Source organism: Sinohyriopsis cumingii, chromosome 3 (assembly GCF_028554795.1).
Source record: "Sinohyriopsis cumingii isolate HCF-2022 chromosome 3, ASM2855479v2, whole genome shotgun sequence".
Taxonomy (NCBI): Eukaryota; Metazoa; Mollusca; class Bivalvia; order Unionida; family Unionidae; genus Sinohyriopsis; species Sinohyriopsis cumingii.
The window spans coordinates 39,716,888-39,738,087 of record NC_142963.1 but is presented as its reverse complement, the minus strand read 5'-3'; the positions used below and the strand labels follow the sequence as shown (position 1 = coordinate 39,738,087).

At 35.7% G+C, this 21,200-nt stretch overlaps 1 protein-coding gene across 3 annotated transcripts; it reads right to left on the bottom strand.

Moving 5' to 3' along the window:
- Positions 1-4,064: 4,064 nt before the first annotated feature.
- LOC149802742 (galactoside 2-alpha-L-fucosyltransferase SEC1-like) lies at positions 4,065-20,920 on the bottom strand. Of its 3 annotated transcripts, XM_089951304.1 has the most exons (3): positions 20,377-20,920; positions 19,656-19,794; positions 4,065-6,180 (listed from the first exon to the last, which is right to left on the bottom strand). In XM_089951304.1, the coding sequence occupies exon 3, from the start codon at positions 6,125-6,127 to the stop codon at positions 5,153-5,155; it is 975 nt and encodes a 324-aa protein (XP_089807430.1). In that variant the 5' UTR covers positions 6,128-6,180; positions 19,656-19,794; positions 20,377-20,920; the 3' UTR covers positions 4,065-5,152. The 3 variants fall into 3 exon arrangements, with proteins under 3 accessions (XP_089807430.1, XP_089807432.1, XP_089807433.1); XM_089951306.1 differs by lacking the exon at positions 20,377-20,920 and having other exon boundaries at positions 19,656-19,957; XM_089951307.1 differs by lacking the exons at positions 19,656-19,794; positions 20,377-20,920 and adding an exon at positions 8,788-9,334.
- Positions 20,921-21,200: the final 280 nt, after the last annotated feature.

The window sequence follows — 21,200 nt, the reverse complement described above, 5'->3', positions numbered from 1 at the left end:
GTATGTTCAGAAATAGCGCGGCTTACCGTGGTACAAAATTTTTTCGTAGTACCCAGTTCTTGTACGAAATATAAACTGAAACCAAATGAAATGTTTTTCACTTCTTTCACGCTTAAAACTTGATATAAATTTGAGTGTACGTGCAAAAATGAAACAGCGAGAAATAATGTTGATGTTTCACCTCCTTCTCTTGTGTTGATTACATAACTGAAAACAGTTTAACAAGACACGTGAGCCATTACAATCTCAATTTATTTCTTACTTATTTTAATAAAAGTTATAATATGAATTCATACATGAAACTGGATGACCATACATGCTACAGTGTCCTGGAAACTGAGCTGCAAAATAAACAAGATGTGTGTGTGTGTGTGTGTGAGAGAGAGAGAGAGAGAGAGAGAGAGAGAGAGAGAGAGAGAGAGAGAGCATAAATCTTGACATGATAGTCGCGTCTCAGGCTGCACATATAGGCACCATGTGACCATATTACCTGAGGTCAAGCCTCTATCGACTTACCTCGCAACATGATCATTTCTTAACTGAACACAATCTTGATTTCATGGGTTTTCCATAGTTCGAATCAGACTGAAAAAAAAGCTTTCAAAGTTGAACTTATGAAAATATAAACAATAGAGCTCCTTAAAGCATTATCCATAATTTTAGGGACTAGCATTATAATGAGTCGACCTTAAAGGTGCCCGTGCATATGCGGAAATAACGAACAATTCATGTCTACGTTTAAAAATATTTCCATGGAGGATATAAAAATCAATCTATTTTAAGCAAATTTTTGTTAATTTCGTTTGAAGGCATGTAGTTTGCTTTTAAATCTCTGCTTTTTACATATCCGCCAATCACCGCGCCTTCTTCAATATTCATACACAGGAAGTGGAAAGGGGACATGATATGTTTGATGAAAGCAGATTTCTATCATAATCACTGATTTTGTACTTCCTGATAGATGGGCAACAACTGTGCTATTTTGACATAATGTTGTCTTGCATCAATGTGCCAAAGTCAGTCCAGTTTCGTCAGGAACGTATTCAACTTTGATCTTCCATGACTAGTGCACCATTATTGTATTTACAATGAAGCACAAGGACAGACTGCATGCAAACTTCCTGTCAACCAGCCGGTCCGATGCCAGCTACTTTCATGCTGACCTGGGCGAAAACGAGTAACCACTCTGGTCAGTTTGATATTAGGTCTACCAAGTAAACTTAATCTAATAAAGAAATAATAGAAACCAGTGAAAATTAATTACGAAGAATCGTTTATGGCAACGTCTCGTGAATTTGAGAGATGCCTGAAGAAAAATAACTCGAGTGTAATCTTCGATTAATAGACGCATGTGTTATGTATATTTGATTTAATTTATATTTAATTTAATTTAATTGTTTGTTTGCGAATTTTAAACTTTATTTATTCCATTACATGTTTTTGTACTGTAATTTTATTCACTGGATTTGACATTATCCAGAAATTCATTTCAGTTTTTCGTAAACACTAATAATAGAAACTTTGTATCTAATGCTGACCATGTTCCTGACCTTGATTCAGAAACTATATATATATATATATATATATATATATATATATATATATATATATATATATATATATATATATATATATATATATATATATATATATATTATTTTTTCTTATACGCTATTGTAATGTAAATGTAGTCACTGGAGATGATAGTTTTTTCAGAAAATTGGTTGAACTGAATCATTCTTTTCATAATTACCAGGTGTTGGCCTGGAAGTTGACCTTGATTCAAAATTAGTAAACAAAGTTCTATTTTATTTTAAAATGATTGTTCTTTGTCAAGGTCATGATGGGACTACGTGGGTTAAAAAGTAAACACTATTTTCTTTTTATTCTGTGTGTATGTGTGTGTGTGTGTGTGTGTGTGTGTGTGTGTTTGTGTACACATATGGTTTCTAGTCCACGTGAATTCGAAAATCGATAGATATTCCGTTAATGACGGCACTTTACAAGGTTCACTACGTCTTTTCCTTATAAATTTTCGAGAATATCAATTTTTCAGAGATGGAAAAGTGAGGAATTAAGACGAGTGTTACTCTCCAGAATAAAACATTATCCTTGATACTGTAGATATTTATCAATAATTAGCACATGGTTATTGTTTTCGTAACAGGTGTTCTCTTTTGTTAACTGTTCCCTTTGTGCGGATAATTAGTTGTAACAGCTTCATATAAAATTTATAGCAAAGGGACAATAATATAATTTAAAGGATATCATTTAAAAAAAGACCCGTGTCACAGTTAAACATTACGTTTAGAGCGTAAAAGGCTTGTTTTATTTCTGCTATCGAAATTATCTGCAGCATAATTTCCATGTAGGTTTCCATGTGATAGATACACGGGGACAAAAAACTAGGACCATATGCAATGCGTGATCCGCTCCCACTTTACAGTCGTTCCCAGAGTACCGATGGGGGGGGGGGGGCGTAAATGCTGAATAATGCTTCTTACGGTGTAAGGTAGGATGCGTTGGGAATGAGTAAAGGGGTGGTGTCCCGAAAAAGTTTGGGAACCACTGGTATCATTGTCTCCGTAAGCATTAAAATGATGCTTGAAGAAATTTAATTCATGTTATAGACTGATTGATTTTCACGGTAACTTAAGCTTGAAAATGCTGGCACATGAACTAGAAACGATCACAATAACTGGAATTTTTACCCTGGAAACGCAAATTTATCTTCTTAACGTTATAAATGAATGGGTATGATATCTATATTCTAATTATATCATAACCATTTGATGAATCCATTGAGTTGAAAACGTTTAAAAAAATGTGCAGAAACTGCATTTTGTTAGGAATTGATATATGATGTCAGCAGAATGCTAAATTAATTCATATATTTCCCGAAACTTACTAGTACATACTTTTCAGACAATATATTATATAAACAGTAACATGTTTTATTTGCTTTAGTGTGCAATTTAGCTCTAGTGGAGCTTCCTTAGCATCTGGCTTTAATATAAATATGAGAAAAAATACTGACCGTGCGAGTACAGATATTGCTCAGGAAAAAAGCGCATTACCTGCTCATTTTCTTTAGCACCATAAATTTCAAAACATAATTGCATCACATGTATTTGTTTCGTTTGTATTGTATTGCATAATAATACGTCGCACATTTTCATATTCAGAAAATACGTTGACTAAAAGTAGCAATGTAGGTCAAAATCTCATCTGCTGAGAACAAACTAAAACTCATTTTCCTGGACACAATTTTTTTTAGGTGACTACACTAGTGATTTGCAACATGATGTTTCACTCTAATGTATGTAGATGAATATCAATGCAGTTGTTATGACTGTGCTATTAGTCACTACATTGCTGTCTCATCATAAATATCGTGACTGCAGAATAAGTATTGCATAAAAAGTAATCTGTTGTAGGCTATCAACTGTACAAGGAGGGTAATTGTTTTACGTATTATTTAATTTGTATTACTTATATTTCAGTATCAGTTCTCCAGATCTATGAGAGTAGATTTTCAATATATTTTTCTATTATTATTTTAATAATAGTCAGGATGGAAACAGGTCTCTGACGTGATGGGTTATTATTGGGCCTGTCTTTATGAATAACAAAACAATGACTTTCAAATGCACCAGGGAATATGTCAGTTTCTATATTAATTATTTTAAGGATTAGTGGGAGAAGGTGTTTCATAACACTATGTGGAGAAAGCTTTGCTATTTTGGCACTAACGTCATCTGGCCAGCTAATCCTTTTCTGTATAAAAACTGAAAAGAATGTTACAAACTTAAAGATAATCTGGGTAGAAAAATATCAACATCAGCAGGCACTCTTTCTACTATAAAATCAAAAAAGGAAGGTGAAAATAGCTCATTAATGTGGTTGTTGACAGACACGAAACGTGGTAATCTTCCTTGCAAAGAAGGTTAAAACGAACTGATTTCGTCTTGAATGGGATAGAGAAAAAGAACTGCGTTAGCACAAGATTCGTATTATATTTTGCTTCTTCATACAAAATTAACATTGTTTCTAAACGTGAGATACAAATATTGATGTGACTCGGTATGATATGTTTTGTTACAGAAGACAGCGGCCCAAATAGGTTATGATTTCAGTTGGGATCTATACAAATAATGGAGCAGCCATGCAGTATTCGAGCCAGCGTAGATAGATTTAGCGAGGTTCTACCATATTTCCAACATAAAGCTTGCGCCCAAGAGCATTCGTCTCCGCTCATTTCTAATTTGTTCATTCAGTTACCCTGAACACCTATCTTTCAGCCTGCGTCAAACGACCCAAACTCTAAATAGTTCAGTTAGTCGCCATAAACTGCGACTATAGTTATTTGCACTGAAACCTCCTATATTGTCACATACAATGGTGCCATTTTACAAGCTTATTGGTTTTAATAAAAAAGAATCAGTATACAAATTTGAGCAATATTTTATGAGTTCATTTAAGTTCTCTGATTTTAATCTTCTCTGTGAGACATTGCAAAATCTAACCAACCCATGGAATCATCTGCATTCAGTTACGCTAGATAGCAACTGCTGGCCATTATATTGTTCATATATAAAGAGATAGGCGAGAATAAGGTTAATAACATAAAGCAACAAATTATACTACTGTGCAGACCAATATGAAAGTAATGTTCCAAATTATGCAGATGCATCCCACCTACTATAATTTAATCTGTGTTTATTATGTATTGTCTGTAAATAATTGGACAGAGAGACGATCTATTTAAAACAGGGATAACTGACATAACGGAGATCAGACAAGCACCGATGAAAGGTTCGTGTTTTGGTGACCTTTAAAAAACTTTACTCATTTTCAGCCATTATCAGATGAATCCTTGCATGTCGTACTAAATAGTGCCATAGATAATTTTAAAAAAATCAATTCCTATTATGCATTCCACTTTCAGAAGCATCAGAACTATATTCATAATGGTCAACAGAAAGCTCAACACAACATAATCTCGTATTCGTGCAAGTCAATACTATTTATTAATAAGTAAATCTCACATACATACATACATACATACATACATACATACACACATACACACACATACATACATACATACATACATACATACATACATACATATATACATATCCTTTAAACGTCACATCGGGATCAACTCTGGTGGAAAGTAGTCCTCATGTTTATAACCTTTTTCAAGATCGGATCCAGCTATGATCCAATTTTTGTAGTACACTACTTCTCCTCGGTTTAAATAAGCCGCCCACCAGCCGTAACTACCTATTGATATGATCATGTGATCACACATAGAAAGAATGGCCAGGTCAATATCCGGTGTGGAACTCGGATTGAGAAAAACAGCATTGTACTTTGAAGGCACGGCATTTCTTGCCCACGTAAGATCCTCACCACATACAACAAAAACAGGGTTTTTGTACTTGGACGTGAAGTAACCCGTGGCTTGTATAATATATTCCTTTGGTGCTAGTCTATTTTGTTTCGCTTTATCCCTTCTTCGGATATGGACTCCAATTAAGGTGATGTTTGTAATCTCCGCCTTACCTGAAAACTTCTTTCGAATTTTATCTAATGTTATTAGCGCTTTTGTTCGTACTTTGATAGAAAGGAATTGCTTTTTAATACTTTCCTTTACATGCAAAAAGTATTTATATGACTGGAAATATCCTGTGCGAATGCTATGATTTACAGAAGTTTCATCAAAAAATGGGCGATTGTAAATACCCCAATTAGGTGATGCGTAGACAGGAAACGTTGAACATTTATAAGGAGCATCCTCAGTTATGTGTGCATCGACGTGAAAATACTTTGCTATCATTGATTGTTTTGCAATAAGCAGTTTCTTGCCATTTTCGAAAGCAATTCCGAAAGAAGCCGAATACTGAAACATGTTGTTTCCAAGTCTACCGATGAATGTAGGGCAAACGTAGTATTTCTTTCCACTATCATTGATTCTGGATGAGTGTTCCGATTTGACGATAGAAGAGTGATGACCATTAAGTTGCAATTGAGTGATATTTGTTGATGACGTAGCGCCAGATATGTTGATATCAATTGTTTGATGTTGACGTAAGTGAATATTTGTGGTAACTGTTTTCATGGGGGAGCACAGGTATGACAGGAACAGAACCAGAGGCAACACACAGCACACACCTTAAATAGTAAGCAAAGTGGACATATTTAATTAAATCAATTTCCTTTAATCTACATTCATATATCTGGTTAGATACATGTCGATGTGTCTTTCTCGTTGACTCACTTGTTTCTTGATCAATATTGTTTACCAAAAAGAAGTAAAATGGAACAAGAAATAGTTTGTTGCATTTATCTTAATTTGCCTTAGAATACACACGTACTGCCAAAAAGGCTAATGCTATTAAGTTATGACGCCTTTTTGTTACATCATGTGGTGTTCTTACAATGATTTAATTTTGTATTTATGAACAAAGTTTAATAATTCGAGCTTTTGCAAGTCTTGTCCAGCAACAGCAGGAACTTATTCAACGAGCTTCATAAGTACAGCTTTAAAAAATCATTACCCTGATGGGTGAGAGAGAGAGAGAGAGAATAAATGACTGCTTGGATTTTATTTAATCATGGTTCAGTCGCTGCATTTTTCAATTCATGCGCCTAAAAAATACAGTCCCATAGGCTAGTTACAATCCACTAACAAATGGCGTTTAAAGCAGGTTCTTTGTTTAAAAATTACAATTCAAAGAATAACTGTCCTTCGAATCAATGACACAATCAACCCGGACATTATAATGTTTCAGTACTGGACCACAGACGGAAATTCCGGTGTAAAGCCACATACTTCACTACGTCAGGTCAGTTCGAGTTGCTGAAGCGGCATTCATGTGTATTTCGATAAGACTATTTGCAGGGTTGCCATCGATAAATGGATTTCACCGTGGACATTCACCACAGTTTCAGTATTGAATATTATCGAATAAATAACCTTCCAGATGTTGCAGGTTACAGAAGTAGTACTAAATAGTACTAAATCCAAGTATGTTATAACTGATGTCGGTTTGCATTCAAATGGTTAAAGTAATTCCCAGGTTGAATATTTAAGTTATCTGATAGTTGAATTACTTGATTTAGAAGAATGTTGTGCTTTGATAATAATTAGCCATTTGAGAGACAAGTATATGTCGACATTCTATTCATAAGAGAGGTAAATCTGTTGAATTTCTACAGGTTGAAATTTAAACCATACTTGACATGAGGAGGTATTGGGACAGAAATTGTTAGTAAAAGTAAGATTGAAATTTTATCTAAATTGGATTAAAATAAATTTTTGATTAAATTATATTGAAAGTAATTTTCAATTAAAATATATTAAGATTAAACCCATTTATTTCGGTATTACACTTATATACTATTTAATACAGATTGCGCCCTTATGAGCAAAAAGGCAAAACCCTCTTGTACATACATTTCCATTTGTATCATAAGTTAGCAAACAGAAAAAAGTACACTCTGTAAGGTGCGAGATAGACGAAGTAGACAAATGTTAAGGATTCCTTCTAGAAGGGTAAATGAGCTGATCTAGCAGAATTATAAAACTAATGACATAAATTGACCCACGCGATAGTCTGTAGGGAACGATGGAGCCTCACTCTGAGATTCTGGCGCACTCAAGAATTAAACCTATCTCCATATTTGACCATGTCATAAGGAATTGGTATAAATAAGCGTCAATCCACGCACACGCCAGTTCCTTCGTCCGACACTCAAAGAGTCTTGTTTCGTTACAGGTTAGATTATCGTCTATGTACAATTTTTCATATAGCATAAGGATTTTTAATGTTAAGATGTTAATCTAACATTACTACGTTTGAACATTGGACTATTGTAATATTTCTATACTATTCTTTAATATAATGTATTGGAAAGTTTAATTGTTTGAAGAACTTATATTTACTTGTAATTATATTATTGATTAGAGTAAGAAACAATGTTCGCTGCCAACTTTATACCCAATAAGAGTTTAATATGTTGACATTTTAGATTAAATTCAGTAAAGTATATTTCTATTAAATGATTACCGTATTAGCCTGAAATACTGAATTTTAGATTCTTTAGCTATCGTGAATTTATTTGATATTTAATTATCTGTATTATATTCAAAAAGGCAGAAACTATACAAATGTATGATATTGGTAAGTGAAGGAATAACGTAGTTTTATATGTATCGTATAACTCTATAATTTGAGCTTATATAGATTGATATTGGAAATCTAATTTTGTATGTTGAGCATTTCAATAAAAAAAGTTCCTTCGTCAGAAACCCAGAGAGGTCTATGCCGTCACGTAAACACGTACCTCCCGCTTGCTATATTCCCCAAGATGTAGCCATATCTACACCGTTATAAGTGACACCCTCTTTCAAGAGAGCCCGGAACACTTTCTTCTCTCTCTCTCTCTCTCTCTCTCTCTCTCTCTCTCTCTCTCTCTCCATGGGCAAAATAATTTCTTAACTGATGAAGAATTCCTTCTCACAGCAAGAAATGAGAAAGTTATGAGAAAAATCTTTTTTTTATAACAGATGCAGCTTTAAATTGATACTTTGTTGCAACAGCAATGTGTGTGAGTGTGTGTGTATGTGTGTGTGTGTGTGTGTGTCAGTGTGTTTTTGGATTAGTATCTGTTTTTCAGTTTATATTGAAGTCTAGCACTGAGGCATAATGCTGCAGACATGTAGTGCGATGTCCCACACAGTTACTTTATCCTGACGCCAGGTTAAACAGTTAGTACCATTTTTATAAATGACTCGGCCGTGTTCGATCCCACGACTTCCCGCATCCGGGGCGGACACTCTAACCACAAGGCCACCGTAGCGGTCCTAACATCAATGTAAATGGGACTGTCTCCAATACAATAGGCCGCCCAGCGTTTCCCTGCATATACTCTGTATGATCATGTTGGACAGCGTGATGGATTTTTTTTTCTCTTTCCATTTTCACTTTAATCACCAGGTTTACTCGTGTTATAGACGATATATTCCTGACAAGTTGTGAATAAAGGCCATTTATTCTGGCAGACAGCATTCCTCCCACATCACCTAACTCTAAAAAAAATGCAAAATACATGCACCATTTTAGTGTCTAAGTTCAGATATGTTTCTATGGGATGAGTTGCTCGTTCTCATACAATGGACGTGACAAGATAACATATCCGCTCCATCTAATATCTTGACACATCGAGTTGTAAACTAGAAATTAGCTACTTAAAAGCCACGTGCAACACGACATATGATTAAATATTGGATTACACGAGACAAACTAAGTAATATATTCATAACTTTCAGGTCACGTCCAGTGGCAGGAGCACATACTGGAAATATATATCAAAGACTCAATATCAAATGAGAGAAGTGAATTTGTTCCGAGACAGCAGAGAAAACGTTATTGATATATGATGTGATGATACATATTAGTACGCAATATAACGCAACAAATTTAGTTGGGGAAAATACCATTATGACCGTAAGCTCCGTGCTGTTAGATTCATGTCGAAATTGTAACTAAAAATAGCAATGCTGTGAACAAAAACAAACTCTGCATCTCTAGTCAACTGAGCAACTCTAAGGAAGTTATTAACTGTGACAGCCATGCAAATAGAACTGGACAAATAGATTTTGTTGATTACAAATCGTGGTCTATTAAAACTGAATATTTTTTTCTCAAATAGAAGCAAACTTGGCAATTGCTCTAGATAACAGTAGTAACTAGAGAAGTGTGAAGCTTCAAGAGATACGTGTTTCACAAATATTTGCATTTTCACATTTGTCTACTCCTAAAAAGACCATTGTGTTGAAATTACTTGTACATCTACAAATGACACAAACGAATACAAAGATGCACCTAGTTGTCTCAGATATGCACGCTATCTCCTCTCCCATAGGGATTTTATATAGAATTTCCTATCTAACGTAATGATACAATATTGAACAACAAGACTAAATTTTGCATTAGAGTTATAGAATTTTCTTCAGCCTTAAAAATAAAGAAGAATAAAAACAGAGCTCGTTATATTATCCTGGTCAATAAAGGCAGTCGTAGCATTCGCTTCTAGGTTCTGTTTGTATGTTAAATCGACCCAAACACATTCCTTCGAGGTTATGTTTGTATGTTAAATCGTCCAAGAAACTTTCCTTCGAGGTTATGTTTGTATGTTAAATCGTCCAAAAAACTTTCCTTCGAGGTTATGTTTGTATGTTAAATCGACCCAAACACATTCCTTCGAGGTTATGTTTGTATGTTAAATCGACCCAAACACATTCCGTCGAGGTTATTTTTGTATGTTAAATCTACCCAAAAGCAATTCTTCGAGGTTCTGTTTGTATGTTAATTCTACCCAAAAGCATTCTTTCGAGGTTCTGTTTGTATGTTAAATCTACCCAAAAGCAATCCTTCAAGGTTCTGTTTGTATGTTAATTCTACCCAAAAGCAATCCTTTGAGGTTCTGTTTGTATGTTAAATCTACCCAAAAGCAATCCTTCGAGGTTCTGTTTGTCTGTTAAATCTACCCAAAAGCAATCCCTCTAGGTTCTGTTTGTGTGTTAATTCTAACCAAACACGCTACTTAGAGGTTATGTCTCTATGTTAAATCAACAAACAGGTGATATAAAACAATGGTCTACATATGAGTATGGTGTACTTAATTATTTCTCGGTAAAACTTCAAACTTAGTGTAAAAAGAGCGAAAAATGCAAATCATTTTTTCAGAAAGGAAGATGAGTAACATTTCTGCTAAACAAATATATCGCTTGCATATAGGAAGGAATGATGTAACAAAAAACTAAGTTTGTGATAGTGATTGGAAGCATTGAGGACCAGCTCATAAATAATTCAATTTGGATTTTGAAAACCCAAGCTACACACTATTGTTCATGCATATTTTTTCCGGCTATAGTAGTTACATATTTATCAAGACGCTGATATAAATAATCAAGATGAATAAATAAAAGTCATAACAAAGAAAGGAAAGAAACATGTATTATTTAACAACGATTTCACTGTTGATAGGCACGTACATGTTGCCAACGATACAACAGTCAAAATGACGATAAAGATTTTAGACAGTTTTAGACTCATGAAATAGTTTATAGAACAATTGCTTTTAAACAATGGTCTTTTGAAAAGAATGACATACATCCACTACATTTTTACGATGAAGCAAACCATGTTCCTTTTTGCATCTGGCATTTGCAGACGAGATCCTACAACATTTATAAAACGAAAACTGGGTTGTAAAACTGGAAGCTGTTCTATACTTACAGATGACCTCACATGCCTATAATTTCTTCTGATAAGGTCGCTAGACTGCAAGAGATTATTTTAAAATGTGGAGCTGTAAACTAAATTCTACAAAGTCGTCAATTTTCATTTTAGCAAGAAAAGAAATTCAAATTAGTCATTTGGGAATACTTCGGGATAGGTCATTCCTTTCCATCAACGACACCTGCTTGCAAAAATCTTTTCTCTTTGTTTGGCTCATGCAAATGTTGGGATGGGCACCTTAAACCTAAACCCAACAGATCCGAAAGTTTATATAACAAAATCGTGATTCCAACCTTAATTTATGGCTGCAAATTTGGGAATGAGCTTCAAAAAGGGGATGTAATTGAGCTCACTAAGTTGCAACGCTTTAAGCAACACGAATTCAGCGATTACCTGAACATAAGAGACCAGATATATGCGAGTCATCTACTAGGTGCTGGACTGGGCATGATATGAACCACTACCGAAATTGATCGGCATAACTCTTTCTTCCTGGGTAAATTCTGTGTCCAGTCCAATAACATCATCTTACAGCAAATATTCATCTACGTCGTCGCATGTAGTTTCATAGCACCCAATCTTTACAATCTGGTTTTATTCCATATATTTAGAATTTGCCCTAGAAGTATGAGCTTACAGATAACCTCTTGAACTTCATAAAGCAATCAATTTTGTCTAAAAAATCTCAGTGAAAAAAACAGTAAGCATGGCTATACCTGAAAAGTACAAGAGGATCAACAGGCATCATGATTTCATTAGATTTTGACATATTCATTCACACATTCACCCTTACACTATACTGCATTGCGAAGACTAATTATGAATGGAAATTAACAGCATGCCTATTAGTATTAATGCCTGGTCATGATGCTACTGACTATCAAAAATGTGGTCAGGAATATAACAACCTCAGTCATCATGTGGTCATCTTGTATGTAAGTAAGATAAATTGCCAACGACGTTTACTGGTACGTGCTTGACAAGTTTGGACTTGAATTACACATGGAACGTAACCAAAGTAACGATTAGTCACAGTTGCTAAAACTCCTAAGAACTGAACTTGAAAGTAGACTGGTCAAAGCACAACTTCTCGATTTAATATCTGCGCATTCCAATTTGTTGTCCTTGTATCACGAGTGTACTTCTAGGCCGAGGACCAGACATTTGCAAAAGGTAGAACTTCCCAGATCAGCTCCGACCAAATTTTGTACCTACATTTTAAGGCAAGGTCATGTAATGGACCTGTGCTGTAGTAATACAATTTTAATTTTTCATTTTTCTCCTTTATTATCATGGATTCACGAACAACGTCTGTGTGCCATATTGCATGCTGGCATGTATTTCGTTACTATTGACATTCCATTTGTTCCTTCCGCATCTGTAATAGCTTAATAATTATCACGAGTTCATGGAATGCTTTCTGAAATCATCAATGTAAATTGTGAAATTTCTCTCTTATCTTCTTATTCTCTGTGTAAATAAACTTTCCATTTGAAAGAAACGAAGGTTGATTCATTGATTGAGAAGAGAGGTTTGTGTATTATATAATAAAAATATGACCGAAACAGAGTATTACTATCTCTTAGAGTTTCGATATTTAATTTGTTATCGTGACCTTCGAGATCACTCGCGGGTTCGATCCCCGAAGGAATCATACCAAAGACTTATAAAAATGGTAATAACAGCTGCCTCGCTCGGAGTTCAGCATTAAGAGAGTAGTATTTCGACTGTTCGGCCTGGTGTCAGGATAATGTGGCTGAGCGGAACATGATGCTAAATGATGCACCGGGCTTATCCATCACTATGAACTGCAACATTGCAGCATCGTAGCGGTCTGACTGAAAAATTGTTAAAGCTCCGTTAAAAATCCAAATCAAACTCACAATCACAGACACTCATCGTGACCTGCGAAGCAAAATATAAAATGATTCTTTTGTTGTTGTCCCTCATTACGCCACTTTATTAACTCATATTACATATTCAGTAATATTATACAATTATTAAAATAGCTCAATACATCTTTTTCACAATGAAAATAGAAGATAATGATTTATCTTGATTACTTCAGTTTTAGCTTGTTCTTTGACAATAATTATGTGTCATCAATAATGTGTACTACAATCACTGCATAAATACAATATAATACTGTTCACAACAAGGCAACAAAGGAATTGCACAGAACAAAGGAACTCTCAAACAAAGGAACGATAGGAACACGTAACAGAAAACAAAGGAACAAAGGAGAGACTTCTAGCGGAAGGGCAGACTGGGTTAGGACAAAAACAAAAGATAAGTCATCATTCAATACTATACGCAATTTAAGTAGAATAATGCAAGCTAGGTGCAAACAGATGGCTCTATTCAATCCAAACACGCAAACACACAAACCACCAAACAACCCTCTCAATAAATCAGTAAAAATATTGGATGTATCACAACTCCAAACAGCACCAATAAAGCATGTAAAACAAGCAAGATTAACGCAAGTCGTACCAACCACAGCAAACTCGAATTCAACCAACATCACACTGGGACCCCACATTCTGGTCACAAACACAGACCAAACAAATCACAAACCAGCAGACATAACTAACACACCACACCCCACCAACAGAAACTATTAGAAATACAAAACTACACTCCAGGGAACAATATAAATACAATGCAAATACTATCGCCAATCCTCTTCAAGGAAGCGGAAAAACCAAACACAAATGAAGATATAGACACCACTATTCCAAACCTAACAAATGAATTTGACAGTAACCGACATACCTTAAACTCCCCACAATTAGACCACATAACCATAACCACCACCCCAAAATTCACCAAAAATGAAATAACCAATTCTAGAAACATGCAAACAAACCAACAACAGGAAATCAAGCAAACAACAATAAATCAAAACATTAGGAAAGAAACTATACACTCAAGCCAAGCTCCTGGACCATCTGGGATAATAACAGCACGGGAACCACAAACCTATGGGAACAAATCCAATGAATTAGACACTACAAAACTACCCAGCAGCATCACTAATATGGCAACCCAAAGACCCCAAACAACCCAAAACACCCAAAACACATACCTAGGTAATGGCAAGGGACCGCTAAAACCCCAAAACAACAAACAAAAATCCACAAGTAAGGTTAACTCAAAACAGGAAATAAAACAACAACATAACCCCTCCCAAAAAAAATTTACAATTATCATTCCATGGAACACACCATATACATAAGCGGCAGGTGCAACAGAATTACTAGTCTAAGTACCAATAGTATTATGACAGCACTGTCCAAAATTCACACTGGACAATTCAAACTGATAAGACCAAGGCGAAACTACCTGATTGTCCAATGCAGCACAATTCAACAGGTGGAAAAATTCATCCAAATTGAAACTATAGGCCCAATAAAGATCAAAGTAGAGAGACACCAAAGCACTCAGAGGAAAACACGAGTCACTTCGAACTCCAAACACAGTGAAACCACAACTAATCTGGCTTAACCAACTAAAACCACTCTCTTTAAAAAGTAATAGCACTAAACGGATACAACAAGGACATAAGCAATGAACTCCTACTTCATAAACTCACAACAAATGGAACACAGACCACCAAAGTATATCGTCTTAAAAATCACAAGGGACAAGGAACGAACAAAGCAGTTATAGAGGCTACCGAGCCAATACCCTCAATAATAAAACTAGGACAGTCAGGAGTGTGCCATAAGCTGGAAAACTACATAAATAGGCCAAGATTTTGCACCAAATGCCTGCACTTGGGACACTATGCCGTTAGATGTAGATTCAAACCAAGATGTAAGTACTGCGGAGGTCAACACAAAGGAGAATGCCACACAATTAAACACAAATGTGCTAACTGTAAAGAAAACCATTATCCTAGATCGGCAGAATGCAGATTTGCAATAAAAGAGAAACAAATAGTGGACTTAATAAACGAAAAACACCTCACCTACCATTCTGCCAAAACATTATTTGTAAAAACAACCCCAACACACCAAAATCTACCTCTGAAACAATCAATGAGCACCAAAACTCTCCACGCAGAATCAGAAGGGAAAACATTCCACCGCAAAACGTACCCTCGAATCAAGAAACAAAAGAACCAAAAACTACAACCCACATTGTAACAAACCATGACCACCCTGATAACACTCCAGATACAAACAAAACTGTCACCCCAAACATCCATAAACCTAACACACACCCCAACACAGAATTAATACAGGAAGTAATGAACCTAACAATAGGAACCCTAATGCAAGATCTCAATAGCATAATGAGAACCCTCAAAACCATTTTCACCATACTAGCTGATTGGACCACAAGACTAACAGATAAAGACAACGTCAAAAATGAATAGTACAAAAAATAATAAAATCACCATCTGGCAATGGAACTGCAGAGGAATCTTTAAAAACCTATCAGAACTGCAGAACAAACTGAATAATTCGGCCGTATAACCAGACGTAATCTGCCTAGAGGAAACCCTCATAACACAAGAACACAAACGCCTGCCCAACTACAAGGCTATACCCAGGAAATCTTTAAAAACAGACCCATGGGGCAGAAAGGGGGTGGACTAGCAATTTTTTTAATAGAAACACTAATCTACTATGAAGTAATAGAAGTACCCCCTAACCTAAACATCAATAATAGCATCGAAATAATGTCATTAATGATAAATATAGGAACCACAAACATCCAAATAATAAATGCATACGACCCAGGGGGTACCTTCTGCCCTACCAACCTAATATCACTAAAGGCAATCACTAATAACAACAACAACAATCTAATGATCTGTGGCGACTTCAACGCACACAGTGAATTATGGGGAGGTAAAAAGAAAGATCAAAGAGGGAAAATGGTTGAAAAATGGATAACTGAGAACAATCTGGTCATCTTAAATGACGGGTCGAACACTAAATTAAACCCTGAGGATGGCACTCTCTCAGCCATAGACCTAACCATCACTACCCCAAAATTGGCTCAAATCACAAATTGGTGGGTGGATCAGGAAGATACGTTAGGAAGTGACCATTTTCCCATCACAATCAACATTCAAACAAAAACTCAACACATTCCAAACGAAACCCCACCTAAATGGAGGTACCAACAGGCAGTCTGGGACCAATTCCAATTATTACTAGCTGGAGTAAATCCAGATAACTTAGAAAGCCCAAGTATTGACATGTATTATGATAACATAACAGACACAATTATAGAAGCAGCTAACTGATACATACCAAAGACAACTAATATCAAAAATAAAAACCCTGTACCATGGTAGACTAAACAGTGCACTATAGCACATACAGACAAAAAAAGGGCCTTAAATAAATATAAACGCACCAAAAATTATATCTACTTCCAGCAATATAAAGATAAAGAAAAAGCATTAAAACAAACTATAAAAACTGCTAAAATTAATCTATGGCAAACCTTTTGCTCTAAACTGAGTCTAAAATCAAACTCAAAACAAATATGGGACAAGATAAAAGCCATCAAAGGGAAAGCAACTACCTCAGCCCCAAAAATTAAAAATGACATAATAAATAAAGATAAGGCAGACCTCCTAGCGAAGCATTTTTCGAACATCAGTAGCAACAATAATCACACCAGAAACTTTCAAGAACACAAAAAACTAATGGAGGGAACCCAACCTCAAATGTTTCAAGACCAAGGAACAAAATCTCACCTAAATAGTGACATCACAGTACATGAATGGAAGATAGCCGTACGATCCAAAAACGAATCATCCCCTGGTAAGGATCAGTTAGGTTACATTATCTGCAAAAAGATACCTATCAATATAACAATAGCCATAATCAAACTCTTTAATAGGATATGGGATAAAGGCCAAACACCCACCACATGGAAACAGGCCATAGTAATACCAATCCCCAAGCTAGGTAAAGATCCCAACAACATAAATTCGTAAAGACCCATCTCCCTTACAAACAATATTTGCAAAATAATGGAGACAATAATCGCAAATAGGTTAAAACACCACCAAGAAACCAATAACCTACTCTCCATAAATCAATGTGGCTTTCGGAACAAACGGTCCACCACTGACCAACTTCTCAGATTGGAAACAGACATCAAACTCGCTTTTAACGCACATAGGAAAACCGATCACAACTTCATAGCGGTTTTTTTAGACCTAGAAAAAGCGTTCGACCTAGTATGGACCAATGGACTAATGGCCAAACTAAACCAATTTGGAATAACTGGACGCTTGTTCAACTGGATTGGCGATTTCCTCACGGGCCGGAAAATTACCACAATAATAGGTAACACCCATTCGGAAGAATTTTCACTTGAAAATGGAACACCGCAAGGCAGTGTAATAAGTCCCTTACCATTTAACCTAATGGTAAACGACCTTGACCTCAATGCAGCCTCCATACAAATAAACTTGTCACAATTTGCAGATGATAGTGGCATATGGAGGAATGGAAATCCTGCCAATAGGACAGTAGTTAAAGAAATCCAGCAGAGCCTAGACAACATAGGGAGATGGGCGGACAAATGGGGTTTCAAAGTATCTCATGAAAAAACTGTGGCAATCATATTCACCCTCAAACGAAATAACAACCTAGTCTATCCAAACTTCTATATACAAAATCAATTAATCAAATACGTAACAGTAGTAAAATTCCTAGCAATGTTCTTTGACAACCAACTCACATTTAAACAGCACATTGAACCATTCACCCAGAATTGTAACAAAGATCTCAATTTACTCAGGAACATCACAGGGACTGACTGGGGATCCAACCAGGAAACCCTCCTCACGATATAGAAAAGCCTAATTAGATCAAAACTGGAATACTGTTGCCAAGCATATACCTCGGCTAAGCAACCTGTACTACATAAACTTGACACTATCCATAGAAAAGCCTTATTATTATAAACAGGAACACTCCCCTCAACATCATTAGAAGAACTACAAACACTAACAGGAGAACTACCCTTAAAATTACGTGGGCAAGAACTGCTTCTCCGATACTCCATTCGATTAGCTACCCACCCAGACAACCATCCCACCAAAATAGCTATAAATAAGTGTAAAGTTGTCTTCAAACCCAACATCATACCCATCACACCAAGTGGCAAAGTAATCCTTGAACTAAGAGAAAAGATACCTCTACTAAAAAAAAACAGGTAACAAACAATACAGACCAGAACAAATCACCATGGTTACAAAAACCACCAAGGATTAACATTGAAGCTACCAAATTAGGCAATAAAGAAGGACAAGAAAACTTACTAAAACCTGTACTGGTAAACGAAATCAACCAAAAATACCCGGACTATGTTAAAATATATACCGATGGATCAAAAACAAACAACCCACCAAGAACAGCAGCAGCAATAGTCTTCCCTGAATTCAATATACAAACGGGATCCAGATTACCTGACTATTGCTCCATTTACACCACTGATTTCTGGGCTATATCTGAATCACTACAATGGATCAAAGACAACCAAATACCTAAGGCAGTCATTATAAGCGATTCCCTAAGCGTTATCAAATCGATCCAAAATCGCAATACACACTTTTGGGAATAATTCCTCGACAGAGCATGCCAATTAATCGACGATATCACCACAGCACATCAATTAGTCGAGCTCATGTGGATACGGTCGCACATTGGAATATCTGGCAACGAAATAGCAGACAAAGTTGCAAAAACCAAACTAGGAGATCAAAACTCTATCAAGCTTAACTATAGCTCTACAGAAGCAATAAGCTTCGCACAAACATATATAGACCAAACATGGCAAAATTTTTGGAACTCCTCCACAAAAGGTAAAAAGCACCATGAAACCCCAAAAAACGTAGATAGGAACATAAAGCTACCTAAGGGTATCTATTTAGAACAGAAAACCATAAACATGATAATAACTGGAAAAACTAAACTAGTAAGCAGTTTTGGAAGGTTTATAGGACCCAAACCAGCAACCATTAACTGCTTTAACTGCCACACCACCGAAGATCTACACCACGTATTCAATATATGCCCAAAATATCAACCCGCTCGGAAAATATTTATCAAAAAACAAAAAGAGATTGGATCACCACACACATACCCAGAGTTACTTATGGACTTGAATAAAAATAAACAATCAGCATATAAAAATATAAATCAATTCATAGACTCAAATGGACTTAGTAACAAAATATAATTACTATCCCCACAAAACCAAAAGACCCAGTAACTAGCTAAATAAATTTAGAAGCCACCACATAAAAACCCATAACATATTATTCAGTTTTATAAAAGTATTAATAAATAATTCACTTACGAAGCACCTATAAAAAAAAACTAAGGAAACCGCAAAATCGGATGTCCTAGATGTCCTTAACGAACCGAGCAATCAGCTAGGATTCCGGTCCTAGATGTCCTTAACGAACCGTGTAATCGGCTAGGACTCCGGTCTCTTGCTAAATAAAGTATAAATAACATTCAATCTCTAAAAACATTAATTAATAAATAACTTAAAGAGGTAATATCTAAAAATTAACGAATTAAAGCTAACAATTATACTAATTGAAAATAAGCACTGATGTTGAAAGAACGCGCAGAGTTATGTTGTTATGTGTATGTTTTTATATTGTTGGTTAGACAGTGCTCTTATAAACTAATGAAATATTTTATACTTGCATTTGACAACGTTTTTCAGATAAATATAGCTTAAATGAAACATGCATAATTGATTGAGAAACATGTTGTTATAAGACAAAAAGAAATATAGACCTAATTTAAATAATACAATTATCCAGAGGCGTAGCTGGGGGGGGGGGGGCAGGGGGGTACATATGTCCCCGGGCGCCAAGGTACAGGGGCGCCAAAATGAGGCTTACAACGTTACATTATAATAAGTAAACAAGGGTAATATTCAAAAATGTGATTAAACGGGGAGGGGGCTGGGGCGCCAATTTTATAGTTCGTCCCCGGGCGCAAAATATCATAGCTACGCCTCTGCAATTATCTTGTAACTTTTACATGTGATTAGGCATACTTACAATTTCTGAATAAAAATCGCTTTCTGAATACAAATCCCTTTTTCTTGTGTTCCTCTCGTTGATCCATCGTTGTTGTTATCTCGAGTGAGCAAATAGTAATATTTATTTCTTAAATCGACAACAGCTGTCACATCGATAATTGCGGCAGCCCTTAAGGGACCTACTTCTCCTTATTTCTCCAATCAAAAATCTTGGTGTGCTAAACAGAAACTTCTGTTAGTATCTGGATTTGCTAATCCGAGATATCGGTTGCGGATTAGTACAATGACAGCTCAGCTTAGTAAATAGAGAAACCGAACTATCAAATTAACATATCGAAATCTCGCAGATGCAAAATTATGAAATTTTCCATTTGGAGCTCTGTAAGCAATCTAAATGCATTGCTGGTACAAAAGGTCGCTAACAGTTCAGACAGGGATTAGCCCTGAACTAGCCCGTATTATTCGGCTAGACAAATCGCACATATCTGTTTTCTTTAGTTTGTAAACTTGCTTCATAGAAAGGAAATCCGTAAACTGTTATAAACTTAGTCATCTTGAGTCCATTTAGGTTTCTTTCTAAGCACTTGAATTGCAAATAGTAATATATCCTGTTCGTGATAAGTAGAATGAAAAGAAGAATGTGTGTGTGTGTGTGTGTGTGTGTGTGTGTGTGAGATTTGGATTTTTCAACGTAGCTTTAACGTCGCTACCATGTCTGCAGTGTGGCAGTTTATGGATGTGACTAGCACTAGGGCATCATGCCGTGGACAAGTGATACCATGTCCCATCCAGTCACATTATCCAGACATCAGGCGACCAGTTCTAATACTAACCCCTTAATGC

What these genes read in the sequence shown, in the direction of transcription:
- LOC149802742 (XM_089951304.1), bottom strand. Translation starts at nt 6,127, where the DNA reads ATGAAAACAGTTACCACAAATATTCACTTACGTCAACATCAAACAATT.